The sequence below is a fragment of the Oncorhynchus nerka genome, linkage group LG21, assembly GCF_034236695.1.
Source record: "Oncorhynchus nerka isolate Pitt River linkage group LG21, Oner_Uvic_2.0, whole genome shotgun sequence".
In the NCBI taxonomy this organism is placed as follows: Eukaryota; Metazoa; Chordata; class Actinopteri; order Salmoniformes; family Salmonidae; genus Oncorhynchus; species Oncorhynchus nerka.
The window spans coordinates 18499127-18525598 of NC_088416.1; the positions used below are offsets into that span (position 1 = coordinate 18499127).

The 26472-nt window shown below is 42.7% G+C and overlaps 1 protein-coding gene across 2 annotated transcripts; it reads right to left on the reverse strand.

The window, feature by feature from the left end:
* Positions 1–20532: 20532 nt before the first annotated feature.
* On the reverse strand, positions 20533–23440 carry LOC115104014 (cyclic AMP-dependent transcription factor ATF-4-like). 2 transcript variants are annotated; one of them, XM_029625147.2, is made up of 3 exons: positions 23274–23440; positions 21987–22388; positions 20533–21653 (listed from the first exon to the last, which is right to left on the reverse strand). In XM_029625147.2, exons 2-3 carry the CDS (start codon positions 22270–22272, stop codon positions 20728–20730), a joined length of 1212 nt encoding a protein of 403 aa, XP_029481007.1. In that variant the 5' UTR covers positions 22273–22388; positions 23274–23440; the 3' UTR covers positions 20533–20727. The 2 variants fall into 2 exon arrangements, with proteins under 2 accessions (XP_029481007.1, XP_029481008.1); XM_029625148.2 differs by lacking the exon at positions 23274–23440 and adding an exon at positions 22641–23257.
* Positions 23441–26472: the final 3032 nt, after the last annotated feature.

Consider the following 26472-nt stretch of genomic DNA (forward strand, 5'->3'; position numbering starts at 1 on the left):
CCCATCACCCCCACCCAAAATACCACCCAATCCCCATTCCCATCCAACCTATCTGACCGTGTCAAACAACCTCTCCCTTTCTACATGATACATTTCACAAAATAATAATACACGCTCAACCGTTTCCTCTACCATACAGCCATTACAGACTTGACTGCCATGTTTCCTTATCAACTTCAAAGAGGAGTTAAATCCTGTATGCCCTTATCTCATCCTATACAACATAACATCCTGCCTTCATATCCCATTACATGACACTATCTCCTGTACAGATTTCCTTGTACTGTAAAAATGTCTGCCCTCGCTACTTTCATCCCATTTTCCAATTCTTCCGAATCAATGTTTTAATTCCCCCTCTGCCCAACTGCACCTGTATATCCACAATGTCATTTTTGTACTGTTTTTTTGCTATTATATCTACTATATCATCCAACAGAACTGAATTTCAATACCATTTATTTGTAAGCCCAACAACAGCATCATTATTTCTAACCATAAATCCTCAGGTTCTGACTTTCCAGCTCTTAAACTACACAAAACCGATGCAGAGTCCCAACATAATTTACTACTCTTCTTGGTTGCACCTCCTCTATCCATAGCAATCCAACAATTATCACAACCGTTTCTGTTGAATATATATGGATCCCACCCTGACTTGGAAGGTTCGGTCAAACAAGAAACCCATAATCCAGTTAAACATTCCCCCACTAATACCCATTCCATTCAATTTGATCAGTAGACCTTCCCGCCACATTGTGTGAAATGCTTTTTCAACGTCAAAATATACTATTCATATCACTCTCTTCATTGCCAAAGCTTTGGTCATCTCAGTACTAACTGTAACAAACGCATCAAGGGTAGTTCTTGCTTATCTGAATCCACTTTGGGATGGATTTAAGAGAACCCTATGTTCCCGATAATATCTACCTATACTGAACAAAAATATAAACGCAACACGCAACAATTTCAAAGATTTCACTGAGTTACATTCAGATGAGGAAATCAGTCAATTGAAATCAATTCATTAGGCCCTAATATTTGGATTTCACATGACTGGGAATACAGATATGCATCTTTCGGAAGGATGTTGCACAGATTCTGCAATGGCCAACTGCTACACAAAAAACACAGAAAGGATTAGTGTCAGGCGGCTTACGTGGCTGTGGAAAGGTGAGAATGGTGATGTACTGTAGGCCTATGCGTCCATTTTATGCAGCTAAAGGAAGGAGAAGGCAGGGATAGTTAGGTCGTGAGGCAAGAACTATGTACAGTGGTGGAGTCTGTGCCGGGCACTGTTGTTAATCAGGTGCTTGAATGAATTGAGTCACAGGAAGGAGTAGTAAAGGCTGTAACTAGTGCTAGGAGTTGATAGTGACGCTGTTTGTCTTTAGTGATTTTGTTATCTGTGGAGGTGACCGTACTGATAAAGGCATAGATCCGAATAATCTGACACAACAGATGATAAAATACTGTTGAACCACCAAATTTAACACGTACATTGTATGGGGATGGTCGTGATGTTGGAGAACACCAAAAAGTTAAGACTTGGGGGGAAAAATGCAATAAATGTCTAGATTATCATGCTATTTCAACGGCAATACATGCCGTCATGCAGCAAAATGGAACATTTGATTTCCAATTTTGGGAGGAAGTTGAGAAAACTTTGCAAATGCCAACTGAAACAACCATTGTCACTAATTGTAGTGTCAAAACTCTTAGGAATATGTGGAACTAGAATAGAATATTCAAAGTCTTGTTAATCTGATTGAGGAACAGGTCGAGTTCACAAACTCTTTGAGCCTGCCCCCAATTTTGAATGAGATAGGAGATAAGGGTGACAGCACAAACTTAAGCCATTGCAACACCATCAAAGACAGTAAACAAACTGATACAAAACACACAGAGTCGGGAGGAAAAATGCAGTGTTGTCTGCAGTTCAGAGGCCTGGACACATCTTTAAGCACTGTGAATTAGAGCAGGTTTAGATAGAGATAAACTAGACCATTTCATCATTGGTAATAGGTCAGCATAATGACCCACTGGACTTTTATATATCCATTACTCCCCTGGTTACAAGATTTGGGCATCAAAAGAGTGGTCAGTGCTATGCATACTGATAGCTGTGAAACTTGCAAATACAGCATCTCACACAATGAGCATTACTTCAGTTACATTTTTTCAGGTTCGACCAAATACACACATCATCGCTTGATATTCTATTCAGGCAATGAATCACTAAAGGAGCTGCACCCACAAAATGCAGTCAATGTGATGGCGTATTGATTAGACAGACTGTTTGAATCACCACACCGGATATTGTTGTTATTTTTGTGCCCCGAATAGCAGGAAATGGTTCTGTTATGAGAGATCCCATTTTTCAATCGAGTACGATTGAAATCCCAGTGGTTGGCAACAAGAAACAGATGTACAGATTGAGCTCTGTAATATGTCACTCAGGCACAAAATGTACGAGGGGGCATTTCTGGTCAGAGCTAGATTTGGACACTTTTAAGATACTGCACGGACAGATGACTTAGACATTTCTGTTGGCACGAATAAGGAAGGGGTTGTCACAAGGGAAGAAGGGGTTGTATATTTATTTGAAGTAGTTCAAGAATCTCAGAGGCAAACAAATTGCAATGATGTACAACCACTTGATTCAGAATCAGAGAATTATGTCATTCCACAGTATGAATACTCCAATCACACAGTGGATAAAACATTACTCATGAGTTTTTTATTATTTAAAAAAATTGGGTCGTTGACAATCACGCCACCCACACAATTATTTGTATCTGCATTTATTTATTTGACAAAGTCTGTAGCATACACAGAAATCCCCTACACATTCATTACCTATAATACACGTGAAATTAGTAATCGACACAGACGTGGCGGCATAGCAAGAAGATTGCAATGCTGTGGCCAAGAGGTTGTGAGTTCAAATCCCACGTGAAGACATATTAAATAATAATACTGTATAAATAAACTTATGTCATATATGTAAGTTGAAAACACTATGTTCTGGTGACATCCTAACCACCCATTTTTGTTTTCAGGCTCATCACCTGTTAAATCTCATGTAAAAAATATTCACATTTGAAAACTGTTATCCACGTGAAACTTCATGTGAAATATCATCACATGTAAAGTGTTCCAAAACTACATCCACATGTAGTTCTAAATCCACATTCTAAATCCACATGTAAAATTGAATGTGAAATATCACCCTCCCCTGGCCTGGCCCCCACACCCTTCTCCTGGTGCTGCCCATCATCTCCACCCTCACGTCACGCAAGAGGCGGACCCTGGAGGCCCACCTGGAGGGCCTGTTTGGTGATAGGGCATGTCTCCACACTATGGTGCTGTTCAGCTGCGGGGATTGGCTGGGCCGAACGCCCGTCGAGGAGCACATTCAGAGGGGAGGGCGGGAGCTCCACAGGTTGTTGGAATACTGTGGGAACTATTATCACGTGGTGGACAGCAAGATGCCGGGGAAAGACACAAGGAACATCTCAGATCTGCTGGACAAAATAGAGGAAATTATCAGAGAGAACGGTGATGAGGCCTTCTTGCCAATACAGAGTGAGTAGACGGTAGATGATACTGAACTGCAATCTTCTTTCCCTGCTGTCATTAATTCACTTCTGGATGAAATTCAAACACTTACCGTTCAAAAGTTTGGGGTCGCTTAGAAATGTCCTTATTCTTGAAAGAAAAGCACATTTTTTGTCCATTCAAATGACATCAAATTGATCAGAAATACAATGTAGACATTGTTAATGTTGTAAATGACTATTGTACCTGGAAACGTCTACATACGTAGGCGTACAGATGCCCATTACCAGCAACCTTCACTCGTGTGTTCCAATGGCACATGTTTATCATTTTAAAAGGCTAATTGATCATGAGAAAACCCTTTTGAAATTACGTTAGCACAGCGGAAAACTGTTGTCCTGATTAAAGAAGCAATAAAACTGGCCTTCTTTAGACTTGTTGACTATCTGGAGCGTGTGGTGGTTCATTTCTTTACTATCAAATGAGGAGAGACAAACTTATCACACAAGTCAGAGTTATACTTAAACTAAATCTTTGCAATAGCAATGACTTGTCAACGATTCACCATTTCTAATTGAGAGTGGTGAGACAAAAGTACAAAGGTCTTTTATAGCCAAGATACACCCCTTTCAACCTACATGACGAACAACAGATACATAGAATGGGTCACAAGGGGAGACTTTTTAAATTAGAAAGGAGTATCCCGTAGCCAGATAGCATTCACTATAAATTATCGTTCAGTTTGGTCCCTAAGACGAGGTTCCGATCTCGTTCCTGGTACTAGAACAAATAGCACAAACACACCAACTCGACCAATGACATAAATCAATTGTCAACTCCAGACACTACCACAAACATCCCCCAAGGCCAAAGGAGGCAGGGACTGGCGCACACACATTGTGGAAACCAGTAATTGGTTCCCCATTAATCACGCCATCCCTTCACATGGTTTAGAATAGGTAAAGACACATTCACATATCAAGACAATGTTCCCTCCTGTCCTCTTCCCTTTCTGATATTCTGCATAGCACCAGGGACATGTGAAAGACAAGCCTGACCTCTCCCCTCTCTGGGCCCCAGGTGACTGAGCCCCAGGTGACTGAGCCCCAGCTGAGGGAAGAAGTGCAACTGCCAACACCAGAGTCCGAAGGGATACATTCTAATAACAAGTATATCACATAAGCATATTACGCAGATAAGACATCTTAATAATCTATGTTACACAACTAATTGTGATTCATCCGCCACAAGCGTCAGCAATTGTGGGTTCGATTATATGCTTAAAATGGCCAGAAACAAAGAACTTTCTTCTGAAACTCATCAGTTTATTATTTTTCTGAGAAATGAAGGCTATTCCATGCGAGAAATTGCCAAGAAACTGAAGATCTCGTACAACGCAGTGTACAGTCGTGGCCAAAAGTTTTGAGAATGACACAAATATTCATTTCCACAAAGTTTGCTGCTTCAGTGTCTTTAGATATTTTTGTCAGATGTTACTATGGAATACTGAAGTATAATTACAAGCATTTCATAAGTTTCAAAGGTTTTTATTGACAATTACATGAAGTTGATGCAAATAATCAATATTTGCAGTGTTGACCCTTCTTTTTCAAGACCTCTGCAATCCGCCCTGGCATGCTGTCAATTAATTTCTGGGCCACATCCTGACTGATGGCAGCACATTCTTGCATAATCAATGTTTGGAGTTTGTCAGCATTTGTGGGTATTTGTTCGTCCACCCGCCTCTTGAGGATTGACCACAAGTTCTCAATAGGATTAAGGTCTGGGGAGTTTCCTGTCCATGGACCCAAAATATCAATGTTTTGTTCCCCAAGCCACTTAGGTATCACTTTTGCCTTATGGCAAGGGGCTCCATCATGCTGGTAAAGGCATGTTCGTCACCAAACTGTTCCTGGATGGTTGGGAGAAGTTGCTCTCGGAGGATGTGTTGGTACATCTTTATTCATGGCTGTGTTCTTAGGCAAAATTGTGAGTGAGCCCACTCCCTTGGCTGAGAAGCAACCCCACACATGAATGGTCTCAGGATGCATTACTGTTGGCATGACACAGGACTGATGGTAAGCGCTCACCTTGTCTTCTCCGGACAAGCTTTTTTCCGGATGCCCCAAACAATCGGAAAGGAGATTCATCAGAGAAAATGACTTTACCCCAGTCCTCAGCAGACTTTACCCCAGTCCTTTTTGCAGAATATCAGTCTGTCCCTGATGTTTTTCCTGGAGAGAAGTGGCTTCTTTGCTGCACTTCTTGACACCAGGCCATCCACCAAAAGTCTTCGCCTCACTGTGCGTGCAGATGCACTCACACCTGCCTGCTGCCAATCCTGAGCAAGCTCTGTACTGGTGGTGCCCCGATCCCGCAGCTGAATAAGCTTTAGGAGACGGTCCTGGCGCTTGCTGGACTTTCTTGGGTGCCCTGAAGCCTTCTTCACAACAATTGAACCGCTCTCCTTGAAGTTATTGATGATCCGATAAATGGTTTATTTAGGTGCAATCTTACTGGCAGCAATATCCTTGCCTGTGAAGCTCCTTTTGTGCAAAGCAATGATGGCGGCACGTGTTTCCTTGCAGGTAATGCAAGGAAACATGGTTGACAGAGGAAGAACAATGATTCCAAGCACCACCCTCCTTTTGAAGCTTCCAGTTTGTTATTCGAACTCAATCAGCATGACAGAGTGATCTCCAGCCTTGTCCTTGTCAACACTCACACCTGTGTTAACGAGAGAATCACTGACATGATGTCAGCTGGTCCTTTTGTGGCAGGGCTGAAATGCAGTGGAAATGTTTCGGGGGGATTGAGTTCATTTGCATGGCAAATGATCACTCTTCATAACATTCTGGAGTATATACAAATTGACATCATACAAACTGAGGCAGCAGACTTTGTGAAAATTAATATTTGTGTCATTCTCAAAACTTTTGGCCACGACTGTACTACTCCCTTCACAGAACAGAGCAAACTGTCCCTAACCAGAATAGAAAGAGGAGTGGGAGGCCCTGGTGCACAACTGAGCAAGAGGACAAGTACATTATAGTGCCTAGTTTGAGAAACAGACACCTCACATATCCTAAACTGGCAGCTTCATTAAATAGTACCTGCAAAACACCAGTCTCAACATCAACAGTGAAGAGGCGACTCTGAGATGCTGGCCTTCTAGGCAGAATTGCAAAGACAAAGCTATATCTCAGACTGGCCAATAAAAATAAAAGATTAAGATGGGCAAAAGAACAGACATTGGACAGAACAGACATTGGGCAGAGGAACTCTGCCTAGATTGAAGGCCAGCATCCCAGAGTCACCTCTTCACTGTTGACGTTGAGACCGGTGTTTTGCGGGAGACACTCTAATGTACTTGTCCTCTTGCTCAGTTTTGCACCGGGGCCTGTCACTCCTCTTTCTATCCTGGTTAGAGCCAGTTTGCTCTGTTCTGTTCTGTGAGTAGTACACAGCATTGTAGGAGATCTTCAGTTTCTTGGCAATCTTTCAAAAACAAGGAAATTTTTAAGTGATCCCAAACTTTTGAACGGTAGTGTATGTTGTTATGATTGTTTTTGTCAAGCATTTTTTTGTTATACAGTGAATTCGGAAAGTACTCAGGCCGCTTTACTTTTCCACATTTTGTTACGTTACGGCCTTATTCTAAAATGGATGAAATAGTTTTTTCCTTCATCAATCAACACACAATACCCAATAATGACAAAGCAAATACAGGTTTTAGAAATGTTTGCAAATGTATAAAACCAAAAAACTGAAATATCACATTTACATAAGTATTCAGACCCTTTACTCCGTGCTTTGTTGAAACACCTTTGGCAGTGATTACAGCCTCAAGTATTCTTGGGTATGACACTACAAGCTTGGCACACCTGTATTTGGGTAGTTTCTCCCATTCTTCTCTGCAGATCCTCTCAAGCTATGTCAGGTTGGATGGAGAGCGCCGCTGCACAGCTATTTTCAGGTCTCTCCAGAGATGTTTGATCGATCGGGTTCAAGTCCGGGCTCTGGCTGAGCCACTCAAGGAAAATCAGAGACTTGTCACGAAGCCATTCCTGTGTTGTATTGGTTGTGTGCTTAGGGTCATTGTCATGTTGTTAGGTGAACCTTCACCCCAGTCTGAGGTCCTGAGTGCTCTGGAGCAGGTTTTCATCAATAATCTGTATGTACTATGCTCCGCTCATCTTTGCCTCAATCCTGACTTGTCTCCCAGTCCCTGCTGCTGAAAAACATCCCCACAGCATGATGCTGCCACCACCATGCTTCATCGTAGGGATGGTGGCAGGTTTCCTCCAGATGTGATGCTTGGTATTCAGGCCAAAGAGTTCAATCTTGGTTTCATCAGACCAGAGACTGAGAGTCCTTCAGGTGCCTTTTGGCAAACATGAAGCGGCCTTTTACCGAGGAGTGGCTTTCGTCTGACCACTCTACCATAAAGGCCTGATTGGTGGAGTGCTGCAGAGATGGTTTTCCTTCTGGAAGGTTCTCCCATCTTCACAGAGGAACTCTGGAGCTCTGTCAGAGTGACTATCGTATTCTTGGTCCCTTCCCTGACCAAGCCCCCGATTGTTCAGTTTTGCCAGTGATTCCAAGTCTCTGTATAGAGGGCAGCAGCCTCTAAGGTGCAGGGTTGCATAACCGGATGGAAGCCGGCTAGCGATGGCTATTTAACAGTCTGATGGCCTTAAAATAGAAGCTGTTTTTCAGTCTCTCGGTCCCAACTTTGATGCACCTATACTGACCTCGCATTCTGGATGATAGCAGGCTGAACAGGCCGTGGCTTGGGTGGTTGATGTCCTTGATGATCTTTTTGGCCTTCCTGTGACATCGGGTGCTGTAGGTGTCCTGGAGGGCAAGTAGTTTGCCCCCTCTGGAGAGCCCTGCAGTTACGGACGGTGCAGTTGCCGTAACAGGCGGTGAAATATCCTAAAATGATGCTCTCAGTTGTGCATCTGTAAAAGTTTGTGAGGGTTTCAGGGGCCAAGACAAATTTCTTCAGCCTCCTGAGGTTGCGTCTTCTTCACCACACTGTCTGTGTGGGTGGACCATTTTTAGATCGTCAGTGATGTGTACGCCAAGGAACTTGAAGCTTTCCCCCTTCTCCACTGCAGTCCTGTCGATATGGATAGGGGGGTGCTCCCTCTGCTGTTTCCTGAAGTCCAAGATCATCTCCTTTGTTTTGTTGGCGTTGAGTGAGAAGTTATTTTTCTGCCACCACTCTCCCAGGGTCCTCACCTCCTCACTTTAGGCTGTGTCGTCATTGTTATTCAGGCCTACTACTGTTGTGTCATCTGCAAACTTGATGATTGAGTTGGAGGTGTAGCCACGCAGTCATGGGTAAACAGAGAGTACAGGAGAGGGATGAGCACGCACCCATGTGGGGTCCCTGTGTTGAGGATCAGCGAAGATGACCTGAGGGTCATCTGACAGGAAGTCCAGGACTCAGTTGCACAGGGCGGAGTTTCAGACCCAGGGCCCCAAGCTTAATGATGAGCTTGGAGGGTACTATGCTGTTCATTGACTATATGCTGAGCTATAGTCAATGAACAGCATTCTTAGGTATTCCTCTTGTCCAGATGGGGCAGTATGCAGTGCGATGGCGATTGCATCGTCTGTGGATCTATTGGGGCGATAAGCAAATTAAAGTGGGTCTAGGGTGTCAGGTAAGGTAGAGGTGATTTGATCCTTGACTAGCCTCTCAAAGCACTTTATGATGACAGAATTGAGTGCTACGGGACGATAGTCATTTTGTTCCCTTTGCTTTCTTGGGTACAGGAACAATGGTGGACATCTTGAAGCAAGTGGGGACAGCAGACTGGAACAGGAATATGTCCGTAAATACTCCAGCCAGCTGGTCTGTGCATGCTATGAGGACGCGGCTAGGGATGCCGTCTGGGCCGACAGCCTTGCAAGGGTTAACACTCCTAAATGTCTTAGTCACGTCAGCCACGGAGAAGGAGAGCCCACAGTCCTTGGTAGCGGGCCACGTCGGTGGCACTGTGTTGTCCTCAAAGCGGGTGAAGAAAGTGTTTAGACTGTCTGCGACGTGGCTTGTTTTCCCTTTGTTGTCCGTGATTGTCTGTAAGACCATGCACATACGTCTTGTGTCTGAGCCATTGAATTGGGAATCCACTTTGTCTCTGCACTGATGTTTTGCCTGTTTGATTGCCTTACGGAGGGAATAACTACACTATTTGTATTCGGCCATATTCCCAGTCAACTTGCCATGGTTAAATGCTGGTGTTCGCACTTTCAGTTTTGCGCGAATGCCGCCATCTGTTTTGGGTAGCTTTTATTAGTCACAGTGGGTACAACATCTCCTATACACTTCCTGATGAACTCAGTCACCTTATCTGTGTATTCGTCGATGTTATTCTCAGAGGCTATCCAGAACATGTCCCAGTCCGACTGATCAAAACAATCTTGAAGCAGGAATTCCGATTGGTCAGACCAGCATTGAATTGACCTTAGCACGGGTACTTCCTGTTTAAGTTTCTGCCTATAGGAAGGTAGGAGAAAAATGGAGTCGTGATCAGATTTGCCTAAGCTGAAAAGTTGAGTAGCAGTGGTCCAATGTTTTGGTCCAATGTACTACAGTTAATGTATTGCTAGAACTTCATTAGCGTTTTCCTCAAATTTGCTTTACAAAAATCTCCAGCTACAATAAATGCGGCCTAAGGATATGTGGTTTCCAGTTTGCGTAAAGTTCAGTGTAGTTCTTTGAGGGCTGTCATGGTATCGGCTTGAGGAGGAACATACATGGCTGTGACTCCCAAGAGAATTCCCTTGGGAGTTAATACGGCCGGCATTTGATTGAGGTATTCTAGGTCGGGTGAACCAAAGAACTTGAGTTTCTGTATGTTATCACAATCACACCATGAGTGGTTAATCATGAAACATACACCCCCTCCTTTCTTCTTTATTCCTGCCTGCGCGATGCACTGAGAACCCAGATGGCTGAATGGACGGGGACAATATATCCCGAAGGAGACCCTCGCCCTTAGCTCGTCTACTTAATTATCCAGAGACTGAACATTAGCAAGTAACATACTTGGTAGATGGTGTGCACGCCTCCTGAGTCGGACTAGAATTCCACTCCGAATACTTCTTCTCCATTGTCATGGGGGGTATGAACAAAGGATCCAATTTGGGAAGTTGTATTCCTAGGTTGTAATGCTGGCGAGTTACCGCCGCTCTGATATCCAAAAGCTATTTCCGGCTGTATGTAATAACACAAAACCTTTTCTGGGCTAATAATGTATACTATAACACAGATAAAAATACTGTAAAGTTGCTTAGGAGCTAGAAGCAGAGCTGCCATATATGTTGGTGCCATCTTACTGTGTTTAGATGGCCAAGAATGTTTATTTAATCGATTTTAGAATAAGGCTGTAATGTAACAAAAATGTGGAAAAAGTCAAGGGGTCTGAAAAACTTTTCGAAAGCACTATATGTGTTGACACTGCTGGAGGTAATGAATATGAGGTTGAAAAGTGGCATAATTTCCCTTTAAAATCCTTAAGAGCCTATTGACATACCCATATAAAGAAATCCCATCAAAATCTGTCAGTTTAAGCTAGAAATATCTGTTTGCAATGGATGTGTCTCAAGCCACCGCATCTGCCTATGGCAGCCTACCGCATCTGCGGTGGAAGGTGGCCGAGCTGCAGCGGTGTTTGTCAGACCATCAGAAAGTTTTATCCAGTAGTGCATTGCAGAACACATACTTAAAAATATATGCACATGATGTTATTTGAATGTTTAATTGCACTGAAATTCATGGAAACAACATGTGGCAATACATATATATATATATTGTGGCAATACATATATATATATATATATATATCATTTTTTGGGGCTTCCCTGTTTTGCATGTTATTTTGGCATTAATACGTGTTACATATCAGTTTGCAAACAATGTAAAAAATACATATATATCATTCGTTAATAAAGCTGCATCCACACATGGTCTCTTTTTTGTTTTCTTGAGGAAGGCAGCTCCAAAATGCAGGTGTTTCAGCCTAGTTCAGCAGAAAACAGGAGCATTGCACCGTGATTGGCTCTGTGTTCTGTCACTCATGGGGTCAGTTGAAGTAAGTAAGGGTAGACATCCAAAATTTTAGCCCTTTGGGTCCTGCCATAGAGTTATATTACAAGTGCCCTTCCACGAAGGCTCAAGGTCATAGGCCACAGATAAAATGACGTCAAATCACGTTATATGTAGCTTTTATTGGACTGATCATGTGAACATCTTAACTAGCAGTCATCATCATGAATCAAGTCGACAATCTACTGGCAAATCCTTTTTAGTCCTTATCATTTGAAGTTAAATAATGATGAGAAATTATAGCTAAACCTTATCGGTCCTCATCGGCCATTGGACATAAAGATAAAACAACAAGTTGGAAATTGCAACTTCAACAATGAGTCATTTGGAAGGAATCAGTGGCTAACTGCAAGCATTGCAAAGTAACCACTAACATTAGCCTGCTATTCAATGGAGTGGCTGTGCCCCCCCCCCCCCCATAAATCCAGAGAATGCCAGACTTTGATGACAAAGTTTGATGACAAAATTTGCCCACAAAGGACCACCTAGACACCTTCAGAAGGTGAGTCCAAAAATGTATTGTATGCTGCAGCATAAATGATGTAGTATGCAAGGGATATATGTATACTGTAGCTAAGAAATAGTATACTAAGTGTATGCTGTGTAGTAAGCTGTTAGTAGCCCATGTGCCCACCTAATCATTTGATCTATTTTCATCAACGCGTGGAACATACCAGGTACAACCTCAAATCCGTAAACACGGGCACCCTCATAGATATCAACCTGACCAACCTGCCCTCTAAATACACCTCTGCTGTTTTCAACCAGGATCTCAGCGATCACTGCCTCATTGCCTGCGTCCGTAGTGGGTCCGCGGTCAAACGACCACCCCTCATCACTGTCAAACACTCCCTGAAACACTTCAGTGAGTAAGCCTTTCTAATTGACCTGGCCCGGGTACCGTGGAAGGATATTGACATCCTTCCATCATAACTGGTTATTCTTTAAAAAGTGCTTTCCTCACCATCTTAAATAAGCACACCCCATTCAAAAAATGTAGAACCAGGAACACATATAGCCCTTGGTTCACTTCAGACCTGACTGCCCTTGACCAGCATAAAAACATCCTGCATAAAAACATACTGCAATAGCATCGAATAGCCTCTGCGATATGCAACTTTTCAGAGAAGTTAGGAACCAATTTACACAGGCCGTTAGGAAAGCAAAAGCTAGATTTTTCAAACAGAAATTTGCATCCTGCAGCACTAATTCCAAAACGTTCTGGGACACTGTAAAGTCCATGGAGAATAAGAGCACCTCCTCCCAGCTGCCCCCTGCACTGAGGCTAGGAAACACTGTCACCACCATAAATCAAGATAATTGAGAATTTCAATAAGCATTTTTCTACGGCTGGCCATGCTTTCCACCTGGCTACCCCTACCCCGGTCAACAGCTCTACACCCCACACAGAAACTTGCCCAAGCCTCTCCATTTCTCCTTCACCCAAATATAGATAGCTGATGTTCTGAAAGAGCTGCAAAATCTGGACCGCTACAAATCAGCTGGGCTAGACAACCGCAATTTTTGCAACCCCTATTACTAGCCTGTTCAACCTCTCGTTCGTATCGTCTGAGATCCCCAAAGATTGGAAAGCTGACACTCTAGACCCAAACTGTTACAGATCCATATCTATTCTACCATGCCTTTCTAAGGTCTTTGAAAGCAGAGTTAACAAACAGATCACTGACCATTTCGAATCCCACAGTACCTTCTCCGCTATGCAATCTGGTTTCCGAGCTGGTCATGGGTGCACCTCAGCAATATTCAAGGTCCTAAACGATATCATAACCGCCATCGATAAAAGACAATACTGTGCAGCCGTATTCATCGACCTGGCCAAGGCTTTCGACTCTGTCAATAACCGCATTCTTATCGGCAGACTCAATAGCCTTGGTTTCTCAAATGACTGCCTCGCCTGGTTCACCAACTACTTCTCAGACAGAGTTCAGTGTGTCAAATCGGAGGGGCTGTTGTCCAGACCTCTGGCAGTCCCTATGGGGGTGCCACAGGGTTCAAATCTTGGGCCGACTCTTTTCTCTATATGTACAGTGGGGCAAAAAAGTATTTAGTCATCCACCAATTGTGCACGTATTTTTTTCTGAGAAAATAACTACAGGGAATACCATCCTAGGTGAGGAGGTCTTCCAAACCGGGACAGAGACTGTCCACAATACCGTTGGCCATGGGGAAGTCTGTGGAAGGCAGATCACCGTAGTTGACACCCCACCCTGGATTACACCCCGTGACTCAGCGAATAATGCCACCGGGGCCCCACCAGAGCAGGCGAGCAAGGAGGGACTGTGTGTCGGTGCCACACTCTGCCCCCCAGGGCCCCGCGCGCTTCTTCTGGGGGTCTCCGTGTCGCAGCCCTTCAGAGGGCCACAGGAAGACTGCAGAGAAGCAGATGGGTCATCTAGGAGGAGGGGCCTGGAGGTCCACCATGGTGCTCTTCACTGGGGTCGACCAGCTACCGGAAGGAACATTTGTGGATGAGTTCAGCACAGCTGGGGAGCCCCTTCGATGGCTGGTGGAGATGTGTGGTAACATATACCATGGCCTGGATCATGACACACAGCAGAGTAGGGATGACAATACGGTGAAGACACGGGTTCAGGAGCTGCGAGAGAAGGCAGAGGAGCTGGTTAAGGACAAACATGGCTGGTATGCACAGCAAACTGGTGGAAAACACGGCAAACACAGCAAAGCACATCCTGTATTCAATAAGGATTAAATATCAAAAGGTCTTCAGACTAAAGTGCACATGCAATAAATAGGTAAGCCCTTTAAATGTAGCAATACATATAAAGCACAATAATTACCTTGCTGGCTGTCTGCAAGTCTACACAACCAAACAAGTGTACTCCAGATGCTTACAGCTAACACAGAGACTATATAGAAGATGTCCTCCGTGATGGAAGTTAAGCAAGCTACCATAGGTCTAGTGTGAGACAGCAACAACTCTTTCCCTTCTGCCACTCCAGGAAATCAACCACCATTTTGTAGGAGCAGGTGGAGGTGCTTTCTGCTAAGCCACTTCTGCCACTAATCAGAACACTCAAACAATTCATTCAAGCAGACCAATTGGAAAGCATATACAATTCACATGACAACCGTAATTACTCAAATAGAGGCACCTATTTTATAAATTGTTTAACTTGGGTAAAGTGTTTCAGGTAGCCTTCCACAAACTTCCCACAATAAGTTGGGTGAATTTTGGCCCATTCCTTCTGACAGAGCTGGTGTAACTGAGTCAGGTTTGTAGGCCTCCTTGCTCGCACACGCTTTTTCAGTTCTAACCACAAACTTTCTATAGGATTGAGGTCAGGCTTTGTGATGGCCACTCCAGTACCTTGACTTTGTTGTCCTTAAGCCATTTTGACACAACTTTGGAAGTATGCTTGGGGTCATTGTCCATTTGGAAGACCCATTTGCAACCAAGCATTAACTGATGTCTTGAGATGTTGCTTCAATATATCCACATAATTTTCCTTCCTCATGATGCCATCTATTTTGTGAAGTACACCAGTCCCACCTGCAGCAAAGCACCCCCACAACATTTTGTTGCCACCACCGTGCTTCATGGTTGGGATGGTGTTCTTCGGCTTGCAAGCCTCCACCCTTTTCCTCTAAACGTAACGATGGTCATTATGGCCAAACAGTTCTATTTTTGTTTCATCAGACCAGAGGACATTTCTCCAAAAAGTACAATCTTTGTCCCCATGTGCAGTTGCAAACCATAGTCTGGCTATTTTTTATGGCAGTTTTGGAGCAGTGGCTTCTTCCTTGTTTAGCGGCCTTTCAGGTTATATCGGTATAGGACTCGTTTCACAAGGTCCTTTGCTGTTGTTCTGGGATTGATTTGCACTTTTTGCACCAAAGTATGTTCATCTCTAGGAGACAGAACACGTCTCCTTCCTGAGCAGTATGATGGCTGCATGGTCCCATGGTGTTTTTACTTGCGTTCTGTTGTTTGTACAGATGAACGTGATACCTTCAGGCGTTTGGAAATTGCTCCCAAGGATGAACCAGACTTGTGGAGGTCTACAAAAAAAAAATCTGAGGTCTTGGCTGATTTATTTTGATTTTCCCATGATGTCAAGCAAAGAGGCACAGAGTTTGAAGGTAGGCCTTGAAATACATCCACACTTACACCTCAAATTGACTCAAATCATGTCAATTAGCCTATCAGAAGCTTCTAAAGCCATGACATCATTTTCTGGAATTTTCCAAGCTGTTTAAAGGCACAGTCAACTTAGTGTATGTAAACTTCTGACCCACTGGAATTGTGATGCAGTGAATTATACATGAAATAATCTGTTTGTAAACAATTGTTGGAAAAATTACTTGTGTCATGCACAAAGTAAATGTCCTAACCGACTTGCCAAAACTATAGTTTGTTAACAAGAAATTTGTGGAGTGGTTGTAAAACAAGTTTTAATGACCAACCAAAGTGTATGTAAACTTCTGACTTCAACTGTATAAATAGAGAAAAACCCTTGAATGAGTAGGTGTGTCTAATCTTTTGATTATATATTAGTCCCAGTCAAAAGATTAGACACACCTACTCATTCAAGGGTTTTTCTCTATTTTTTTTTACTATTTTCTACATTGTAGAATTACAGTGAAGACATCAAAACTATTTTTTTACCTTTATTTAACTAGGCAAGTCAGTTAAGAACAAATTCTTATTTTCAATGACGGCCTAGGAACAGTGGGTTAACTGCCTGTTCAGGGGCAGGACGACAGATTTGTACCTTGTCAGCTCGGGGGTTTGAACTTGCAACCTTCCGGTTACTAGTCCAACGCTCTAACCACTAGGCTACGCTGGAATCATGTAGTAACCAAAAGTGTTGAACAAATCAAAATACATTTTATAATTGAGATTCTTCAAAGTAGCCACCCTTTGCCTTGATGACAGCTTTGCACACTCTAGGAATTCTCTCAACCAGCTTCACCTGGAATACTTTTCCAAGAGTCTCAAAGGAGTTCCCACATATGCTGAATACTTGTTGGCTGCTTTTAGGCCTACAGTATAAAATGATTCAATACAGGTATACATGTTGTTCCCACAAATTTCATTGAGTGCAATTGAACATTCAAATATGAATGTGCAAGTTTTTTGAGTATGTGTACTGCAATATACTATTAGATGAAACAGTCAGTAAAGCATTAGGAGTGTCCAGAGTTGCGATATAAAAAAAGGAATGTTTCATTCCAGTAATACATAGCAATGCTCTCACACAACATCCCTCATTACATTGCAGTTAAGCAACATAAAGACAGGAGCGCCTTAAGGGACAGTTTTAAGACCATTCCTATTCAATCTAATTTCAAAAAATCATAACAGGGATCCAAGGAGCTAATCAAGGAATGACTTTACTTTTATATCCTTTCTCAATGTTAAATAAGGAAAACTTAGAAGAAAAAAACTAATTAAGAGCTTATTGTACTGAACTGTATTTAACAAACATTCATTGTTTTTTGCAATACCATTCAAATACCATCCAAAGATATTTTGTAGGTCTATATGTCCAATGTGGGCCTATTGCATGTCTTCCCATATTTAAAACTTCTTAAGGACGTGGTACCGAAGTGGGAACCACAATCAGCGGAAATGCTCAAGAGCGCCACCCATAGAGGTTGATAAACCTCAAACTTTCATTAAAATTGACATACAATATACTGAATTAAAGCTACACTCGTTGTGAATCTATCCACCAAGTCAGATTTGTAAAATGCTTTTCGGGGAAAGCATGAGAAGCTATTATCTGATACCATGCACCCTCAAAATACTGCAACGTCACCTAAAACGACAGATTTTGCGTTAGCCGTCGCAAACGAAAACGCTGAAATAAAATATAAAACATTCATTACCTTTGACGAGCTTCTTTCTTGGCACTCCAAGATGTCCCATAAACATCATTTAGGGTCTTTTTTAGATTAAATCGGTCCATATATAGCCTAGATATCGAGCTAAGAATACTGTGCGAGTAAAGAAAAAAATTTGCATTTGACGTAACGTCATTTTTTAAAATTCAAAAAGTCGACGATAAACTTTCACAAAACACTTCGAAATACTTTTGTAATGCAACTTTAGGTATTAGTACACGTTAATAAGCGATAAAATTCCTCAGGAGGCGATGTGAAATGTTTAGCTTGTCCGTGGAGAAAAAGATGTCTGGAAAGGGTCGACCAAAAATCTGGGCGGAGACAGTAGGGAAGGAGTTCCCTTGTTTGGGTTAGACCAAGAATCAATTGCGAAACAAATGACATGACTCTAGACAACCTGTGGAAGCTGTAGGCAATGTAAACTCAGCTCTATTTAATTCGGTTCACTTTGAACAATTATCCTGTAGTCGCGGAAGGATATATTTTTCCATTTTCAGTGAACAGATTTTCATGCACTTTTGGATGAAACGCCCGTTCTGTAAATGCCACAGGCGTGATTTAAACAGTTTTGGAAACGTCTGAGTGTTTTCTATCCACACATACTAATCATATGCATATACTATATTCCTGGCATGAATAGCAGGGCGCTGAAATGTTGCGCGATTTTTAACAAAAAGCTGCGAAAATTCGCAACATCCTTAAAAGGTTTTAAAAGATGTCTATGAACTGAACATAAACTTCAAGTGTTGCTGACATCAACAGAACCCACAGCTTGTTAAAGCCTACTGTCTCAGTCAAGGGTCAAGATAGGCCAGTAACATGTCCACTATGGATTTCGCATGAGATTCCCAAGGAAGACTGAGTCGCATGACATTTCCTGCTTTGCGGTGAGGGTTATTATCCATAATTAAATAATGCAACATAAGGGTTTAATTAAAAATGAGCTATCAGACAGACCAGACGTAACATCAAAAGTTAACAGAAGTTGTGATAAATTAGGTTTAATTTTCCTACGGAACTGGTTGTGCTTCTCACTGAACAGACAGCCTCTTTAGGGAGCTTGTGAATGGTTTCAGAGAGCCATACATTGTGCCTCATTCACCACTTAAAACCTGTTTGGGGTAGGGGGCAGCATTTTCACTTTTGGATAAATAGCGTGCCCAAACTGAACTGCCTCCTACTCTGTCCCAGATCCTAATATATGCATATTATTATTAGTATTGGATAGACAACACTCTGAATTTTCTAAAACTGTTTGAATCATGTCTGTGAGTATAACAGAACTTATTTAGCAGGCGAAACCCCGAGGACAAACCATTCAGATTTGTTTTAATTTTAAGTCACTGTCTTTTCAATATGTTTTCATGGGGAATCCAGAATTCTAATCGACTTTCCTGCAGTTCCTACCGCTTCCACTGGAGGTCACCAGTTTGTAGAAATTGGATGAGGTTTTTCCTTTGTGTAATGAAGAAGTACCATAGCTCAGAACGAACGTCACTTCATGTGTACCTTTTGATAGAGGTGCGTAAACCAGAAAAGTAGGGTCAGTTTGTTTAGCTCCTGTATTGAACACAGATCATCCCGTCTTCAATTTAATCGATTATATACGTTAAGAAATACCTAAAGTTGTATTACAGAAGTAGTTTGAAATGTTTTGGCAACGTTTACAGGTAACTTTTGAGATATTTTGGAAGTTGGAAGCGGTGTTTCTCTGGATCAAACGTGCCAAATAAATGGACATTTTGGATATATACCGACGGAATTAATCGAACAAAAGGACCATTTGTGATGTTTATGGGACATATAGGAGTGCCAACAAAAGAAGCTCGTCAAAGGCATGATTTATATTTTATTTCTGTGTTTTGTGTCACGCCTCATTTACTGTTGTGCGATCATCAGATAATAGCATCTTATGCTTTCCCCGAAAAGCCTTTTTAAAATCTGACATGTTGGCTGGATTCACAACGAGTGTAGCTTTAACTTGCTATCTTGCATGTGTAATTTAATGAAAGTTAGATTTTTATAGAAATGTATTTGAATTTGGCACTCTGCATTTTCCCTGGCTATTGGCCATGTGGACAAGCGTCCCACCTACCCCAGAGAGGTTTGGCACAATCCCAAATAGAGAATTTCCCCCAAGCTATCTGGACAAAAGCCCCAGAGCAACAAAAAAAGTGTGCGAGAACCCTAGTCCCAGTTTTAGGTTGAATACAGTGTCGTGTCACTGTGGTCAACCTCCATTATTTAAGCAGTGCTTAGGTCAGCACACAAACACACTGTCGATCACACACAATATACTGTAGAGAGCAGGTCAGTGAGGTAGCTGGAAACTGTGTCCAACACAAGATGATCAGAAAATACAAAATTTGTTGGAACTTGGATGTATCCCAGAATGAACTAAAACAAAGTAAATTAACTATATAGGGGATATGGTGCAATTGTTAAACCTGAGCCTTATCTGGGTAAATAGTTATGTTGAGCCAGAACATACTGATAATATTCCTCCATTGAACCAGTTTTTGTATGGCTCAGGAGGGCACTGGATCAGGTCATATCTGGGCTATATTTAAACAACTGGCCTCCGCACTTCTGAACACATTCACACCGGTATTAGCTAAATGAGGCAGAGGACCCTATTTTGAAATCTCAATACTTATTTGAGACGCAGTAAAATGGCAAGATTGGTCCTAATAATATACTTTGTCTTCACTGTATTATGATCATACTGTATTTTCCAAGATTTTGCTAAATGAATTGCACAAGACCAAATGGATTTTCCTTTTTAATAGATAAGGAAAGGAATACAATTAGATACGATTCAGACTACAGTAAAAATACACATGTATAATAGGATTCAAAACCTATTTAAGACTACATGCTTCTACAGAAATATAGACGCGTCTTGATAAGAATAAACAAATGACAGAGACGACAGAAGATCAGACTAATTACACAAGTCAATATACTGTTAGGAAAATACTTAAGGTTTTATTACAAGAGATCAGGGACTACATCAAACTCAAGCTACAAGAACAGTCTCTTTACTCAAAGGAAGAGACAGGCAGGAAGGTCAATAGAACTTGGGCTTTGGGAGTCTCAATACATGCATTTAAAAAGCATTATAGATAGTAGGATACTTGGTGGGTTACACAGTACAGTTAGAGGTCACCAAGTCCCTTCTTGCTCTTCGCTTGGCGCACCTCCTCCATGAGGTCTTTGAGATACTGGATCCCATTGGCGATGGAGTCTGCTTTCTCCGCCAGCTTGTGGTTCCTTTGCTCCAGCTTGTCGCACTCCGCGCTCAGGGCCTCCTGCTCAGTCTTCTTCTTCTGGCGGTAGCGCGTGGCCGCCGTCTTGTTCTGCACCATCTTCTTGAGCTTCTTCTCCTTCGGGGGTCCTCCAGTCGATGTGGTGGTGGGAGATGGCTGGTCTGGATGTTGTGGCCTAGACTTGGGGGTTGTTGGGTACGGTTTTCTCCTATTTTGGAACCTTGACCGAGTTGTGGCGATGGAGGGCCAGTTGAGCTGCCCGGAGGAGCTTAAGCTGCTGTCACTGTCAGAGGAGAGGATCTCTGTGATGGTGACGGTTGTCACGCCAACCTCGTGTTTAGGGGCCAGGAGGACAACGATGCGGGTTGGGGAGAGAGACAGCACGATGCTGGGGACCGGCTGGGGTAACTCCAGGTGAAGCAGCTTCTCGCGGACACTCGCCGAGGCATCCACCTCACTGCCCAACTCTAAGGTGAAGGTGGGAGATGGAAGAAGAGAGGGGGCTGGGGACTGGGGCTCCGATTTGATCTCCAGCTCCTCCTGGGCATCGGGGACGCAGGGGGGAGGTGAATGGACCTCCTGAGGGTCTTCTTGGGGCTGTGAGACGGTCGGGGGGAGGAGTGGATCAGTGGTGGTGGTGGGAAGGTCCGTGGGAGTAGGGAGAGTTGGGAGGGGGAGTGAGTCCAGCTCCATGGGACACTCAAATGAAGTAATGAGGTCTTCAGGGGAGCTGGGGGAACATGTAGGGGAGTCGAGGTCAAACTCACTCAGGTCGACCCTCTTAGCCATCCAGTCCATGCCAGAAAAGGTATCTTCTGTGGAGGACAAAGAAAGCGGGTTATTCAACTGCTCAATAGCCAAAGTAATGTGAAAATACAAATATTCGCATTACAAGTGGTGATCATAAATGTCAAAGTGGAAGTCTTAAGTTTTCATATTTATGATAAAAGCATTTCACTGTAAGGTCTACTACACCTGTTGTATTCGGCGCATGTGACAAATAAAATTTGATTTGAAAACCTATTACCTTTTCTATACTGCAAAAAAAAACAGATCATGGGAATAAAATATAAATTGCTATGGATTTCTACACACTGTCGACCAGTATGAACATACGTGTGGAGGACTTAGGACGTGGTGGTCCTCACCTTTCCCATTATCTGCACCAATGTGATGGGTGTGGCCTAGCTCATCAGCAGATAGCCAAGGGAAGGACAGCAAGTCTACCTCAGCCTTCTCTTCCAGCGAAGGCAGAGAGGGAGGAGGGGATAGAAGGAGAATTGGAGAAGATGACGAGAGGAGTGAAGCCCCCTCTATCAATGTAACTTCATCATGGTGGAGCAGCGACCCCATGGGGTCGGCCATGAGAGAGGAAGGCCCCCAGAGTATGGCCTCCATATCGTCCAGGCCAAACTGTGAGCTCATCATGGTCATAGCTCTGTTGTTGTAGTACAGTCACTAGGATCTGAGACGGTAGGTACTGCAGTAGGAGGTCGAGCGGTTCTTTTATGCTGTCAACTACAGCAGTGCTAAGGGTTTCCACAAGGGACCTGGGAAAGAGATAGGAGATGACATGGTGAGTTCATGTAATAATGTAAACCGAAGCTCATAATGTGGGCTAAAGAAATTGCCTTTTCTCCTTTATGTTGATTCTATATTATGTCATGGTCAGTCATGTTGTGTTGTGATTGAGTAATGTAATATTTGTCTGCGCACATTTTTAATTGGGTGGCAAAAAAAATATGTAAGTCTGAACTTATGTTTATATCTGTAATGCGTTTTGTGCACAACACTGCCCCTACCATTTTACAGCGCACCTCCTTGCACTGGCACTGAATACCCTCACTGCCTTTGTCTTGTGACTCGCACACGCGCCAAATGAGGTCAGTCAGTTTCCACAGCAACCATCGTCAGAACAGAAGCAAAGATTTGTATAACTAAACATGGTTCTATCTGTGATGGAAGTGTGTCTAGCGAATGAGATGGCTGCTTCTGCCTCCCTAACAGCCACTCTTGTGTTCACCCTCCCGCCTTAAACATTGATTATATCGCCATTTTGTTAGAAAAAGAACACGAACCATTTTGTTCCACGTTGGCATTCCTGGAATAAAATCGTATCACCCATTGTATTTTTAAAAATCTATATTTTTACCAATTTGGTTGACAATGTCGCGGGTTGTTATGTTAACAGCTCACTGGCCATTTTACCAGAAAGAGATACAATGTAACATTCTCTGATCTGACTCGTGACGTCTGTATCCAATGTCATTCCAGGGATTTGTCTGGAGAATGGCAATCTTACGGCAAGATATACTATATGCATTTATAAAAATACTTCGCTACACAACATAATAGTTTCACAAATTGGGGTTAGAGCGCATTGTCCTGTCACAGATTCACGTTAGCCAGCCACTTGCCTACAAATATATACTTACGTCATTTTGACAAATATGAGGTTGAAGCAGTGCACTGGATTGATGCACTGTTGAATTTGCTGCTGCTAGGACCGCCGCGAACCGTTAAACTGCCATTTCGCCCAAGAAAGCGGTGTCACTTGAATGTTGTTGGGTGCTGATTGAAAATGGCGCATGCTGAGGGCGCAGCCTAATATACAACTCTCAAAAAGACAAATGATGTATATATACACACTAGAATACTTATAGGAGGGTTTGTGTTGAAGCCACCCTGCATCCATCTTGCTCCCCCATTGTAAAACATATTTTGGAAGTTAAAGAAAAGCATTTATTAATGTCTACATTCATTTTTGTCACGTTTATACTATTACAGACACCTTAATGCATACTTTGAAAATATATTATGTGAGATAAACATTTAAAGTGAAAAAATAAAAAACACTTTCCTTAGTCAGATTCTTTGAGGTTACTGATGTTACTGTCCCCACTACAGTAACAAATACTTAAATACATGTAATTTTGTCCTTGAAACATTAAAGTGAAATAGAATTCCATTCATTCCTATGGCGGACTGGCCTACTGGGGAGAGCCAATATGTCCAACCAGTGGCTTCAAAGACTCTAAATGGCCAAAACCCAGCAATCAAGGGTTTATATACATCGCTGATGCAGACCTAGGATATCCTTCCACAGGTCCTCACTAGCTTCTATAGCCACAAAGTCATAAACCTCACCCATTTCTACAAATTCTTCTTAAATTCTCTTCCTAACCTTATGCCTAATCCCTCAATTTAAATTAAGACCAAAGCAATTTTTTTTCGGTGGAATCTGACTTTGTGGCTATAGAAGCTAGTGGAAACCGTATCATTCCGCACATTGGGGGTTAACAGGGGCCAGTTTTAGAAATCATCCTGTGATGTCTTATACTAATCACATAATTTATGTGAGTCAACAACTTTTCAATAAAGTTTATTGCACGTCCTTTTTAGTATTCAGATAATTCACAAATCGGATATAGATAAAATGTCCTGTGGATATTCTCAGCAGGACACACTGCATAGTAAAACATTTCACATTCATACTCGTACATTTTAAATACTTTATTTGAATCTACATATCACATTACAGTCGAGAGGATTCAAACATTTCAAAGTTCATGGATATATGGAGACTTATGGATACAGAAAGCACCATGGCTGTCCAACAAACAGCGGACACAGAGCAGTACCGCTGCTTTGCCTTTGTCCTATTCAGGCCTGCAATCTGAAACCCACGTACTGTCAGCCTATGTACATGGCTGAGACTCCCAAATATTAGCACTGCAAGTTTGCACTGATAACCGAGGCTGTTCACGGGGGCTGACATTTCAGTAACTTGTCAGCAAAGGCTGGCTTCATGTAGGCTTCAATAGGGCAACCCACTTCAAAAATGAGCACCTCCCTCTCTGGCAAACCCTTTAGGATCAGACTTCATGCCCAACTGTTGGGACTTATTACACCCAGGATGCGCTGCCTCCAGCACCCTGGCTATCCGCAGGGCCTCAGGATCAGCATGATGCAGCCTGTGGAAGTTGTTCCGCCTCAGCTCAGCCATCCCACTGTGGATGAAACAAAGACACAACTCCAAGTCTGCTATCTCGGCTTTGTACTTCTGCACCCACCTCCTCCAGCCTCTTCCGGTCCACAGAGTTGATTTTGTTGTTGCCCATGGCGGCTTTGATGCCTATCCCACTACCCGACGCCACCATGCCCACCCAATTGCTGTGGCTATGAGGGAGGAACCCATGGTCATGTGGGTGAGTACGATGCCCACAACGGCCACCGTCCCTCCCATGGCGTCCGTGGTGCCCCCTGCGATAGCCATGGTTTTGGTTTTTTGCACATTGTCCGGCTTCTCGGCGAGGTCGTTGAGCTCTGTGAAAAGGCCTCGCAGGGTATCGTTATGCTTCATTAGCAGGCAGTTGAACAGACAGAGGCCATTTTTCACATAGAGGCACCGATTTAATGAACGACAGAGGGCTGATTAAATGGTATGCCTGCCTGTATTGGATGTAAGATCAAAGCTCTATCCTTGAAATCGTGTATTAACCACATGTCTACAGTAAGAGGTTAGTCAGGTCTCACCTGGTTTCATCCTCTAGACTGAGGCCATAAAATGAAGGAGGCATGTTTTCCCAGCCTGAAAGAGACACATACACAATTACAAACCAAATGTATTTTCCCTCAGTAATCTATGGTCACATATTGCATCCTAACAGCTGAGAACAGTTTTTTTTTTTACAGAAGAACAGCTGCACGTTCTTTCATCCTCAAAATTGAATTAAATACAATGTAATGTAGTGTCAATTAATGCAATATACAGTACCAGTCATTACTTTGGACACACCTAGTCATTTTAAGGTTTCTTTATTTTTACTCTTTTCTACATTGTAAAATAACAGTGAAGACATTGACATAACACATATGGTGAAGACTATGTAATAACACATACAGAATCATGTAGTAACTAAAAGATGTTAAATCAAAATAGATTTTAGATTTTAGATTCTTCAAAGTAGCCACCCTTTGCCTTTGACAGCTTTGCACACTCTTGGCATTCTCTCAACCAGCTTCACCTGGAATGTTTTCCCATGAGTCTTTTCCTAGCCACCATGCTTCTACATCTGCGTTGCTTGCTGTTTCTGGTTTTAGGCTGGGTTTCTGTATAGCACTTTGTGACATCTGCTGATGTAAAAATGTCTTCATAAACAAATTTGATTGATTGAAGTTCCCACATATGCTGAGCACTTTTTGTCTGCTTTTCCTTCACTCTGCGGTTCAACTCATCCCAAACCATCTCATTTGGGTTGAGGTCGGGTGATTGTGCAGGCCAACTCATCTGATGCAGCACTCCATCACTCTCATTTTTGCTCAAATAGCCCTTACACAGCCTGGAGGTGTGTTGGGTCATTGTCCTGTTGAAAAACAAATGACAGTCCCACTAAGTGCAAACCAGATGGGATGGCGTCTCTTTTTCTTATCGGTGTCCTTTAGCAATGGTTTCTTTGCAGCAATTCGACCATGAAGGCCTGACTCACGCATTCTCCTCTGAACAGTTGATGTTGACTGTTACTTGAACTCTGTAAAGCATTTATTTGGGCTGCAATTTCTGAGGGTGGTAACTGTAACAAAGTTATCCTCTGCAGCAGAGGTAACTCTGGGTCTTCCCTTCCTGTGGCGGTC

Bases quoted from the DNA above. Each gene is read 5' to 3' on its own strand.
- LOC115104014 (XM_029625147.2), bottom strand. From the start codon at position 22,272: ATGACCATGATGAGCTCACAGTTTGGCCTGGACGATATGGAGGCCATA. The intron at 21,654-21,986 runs GTGAGGACCACC...TGTCCTCCACAG, and splicing joins TGGTGCAGATAATGGGAAAG to AAGATACCTTTTCTGGCATG.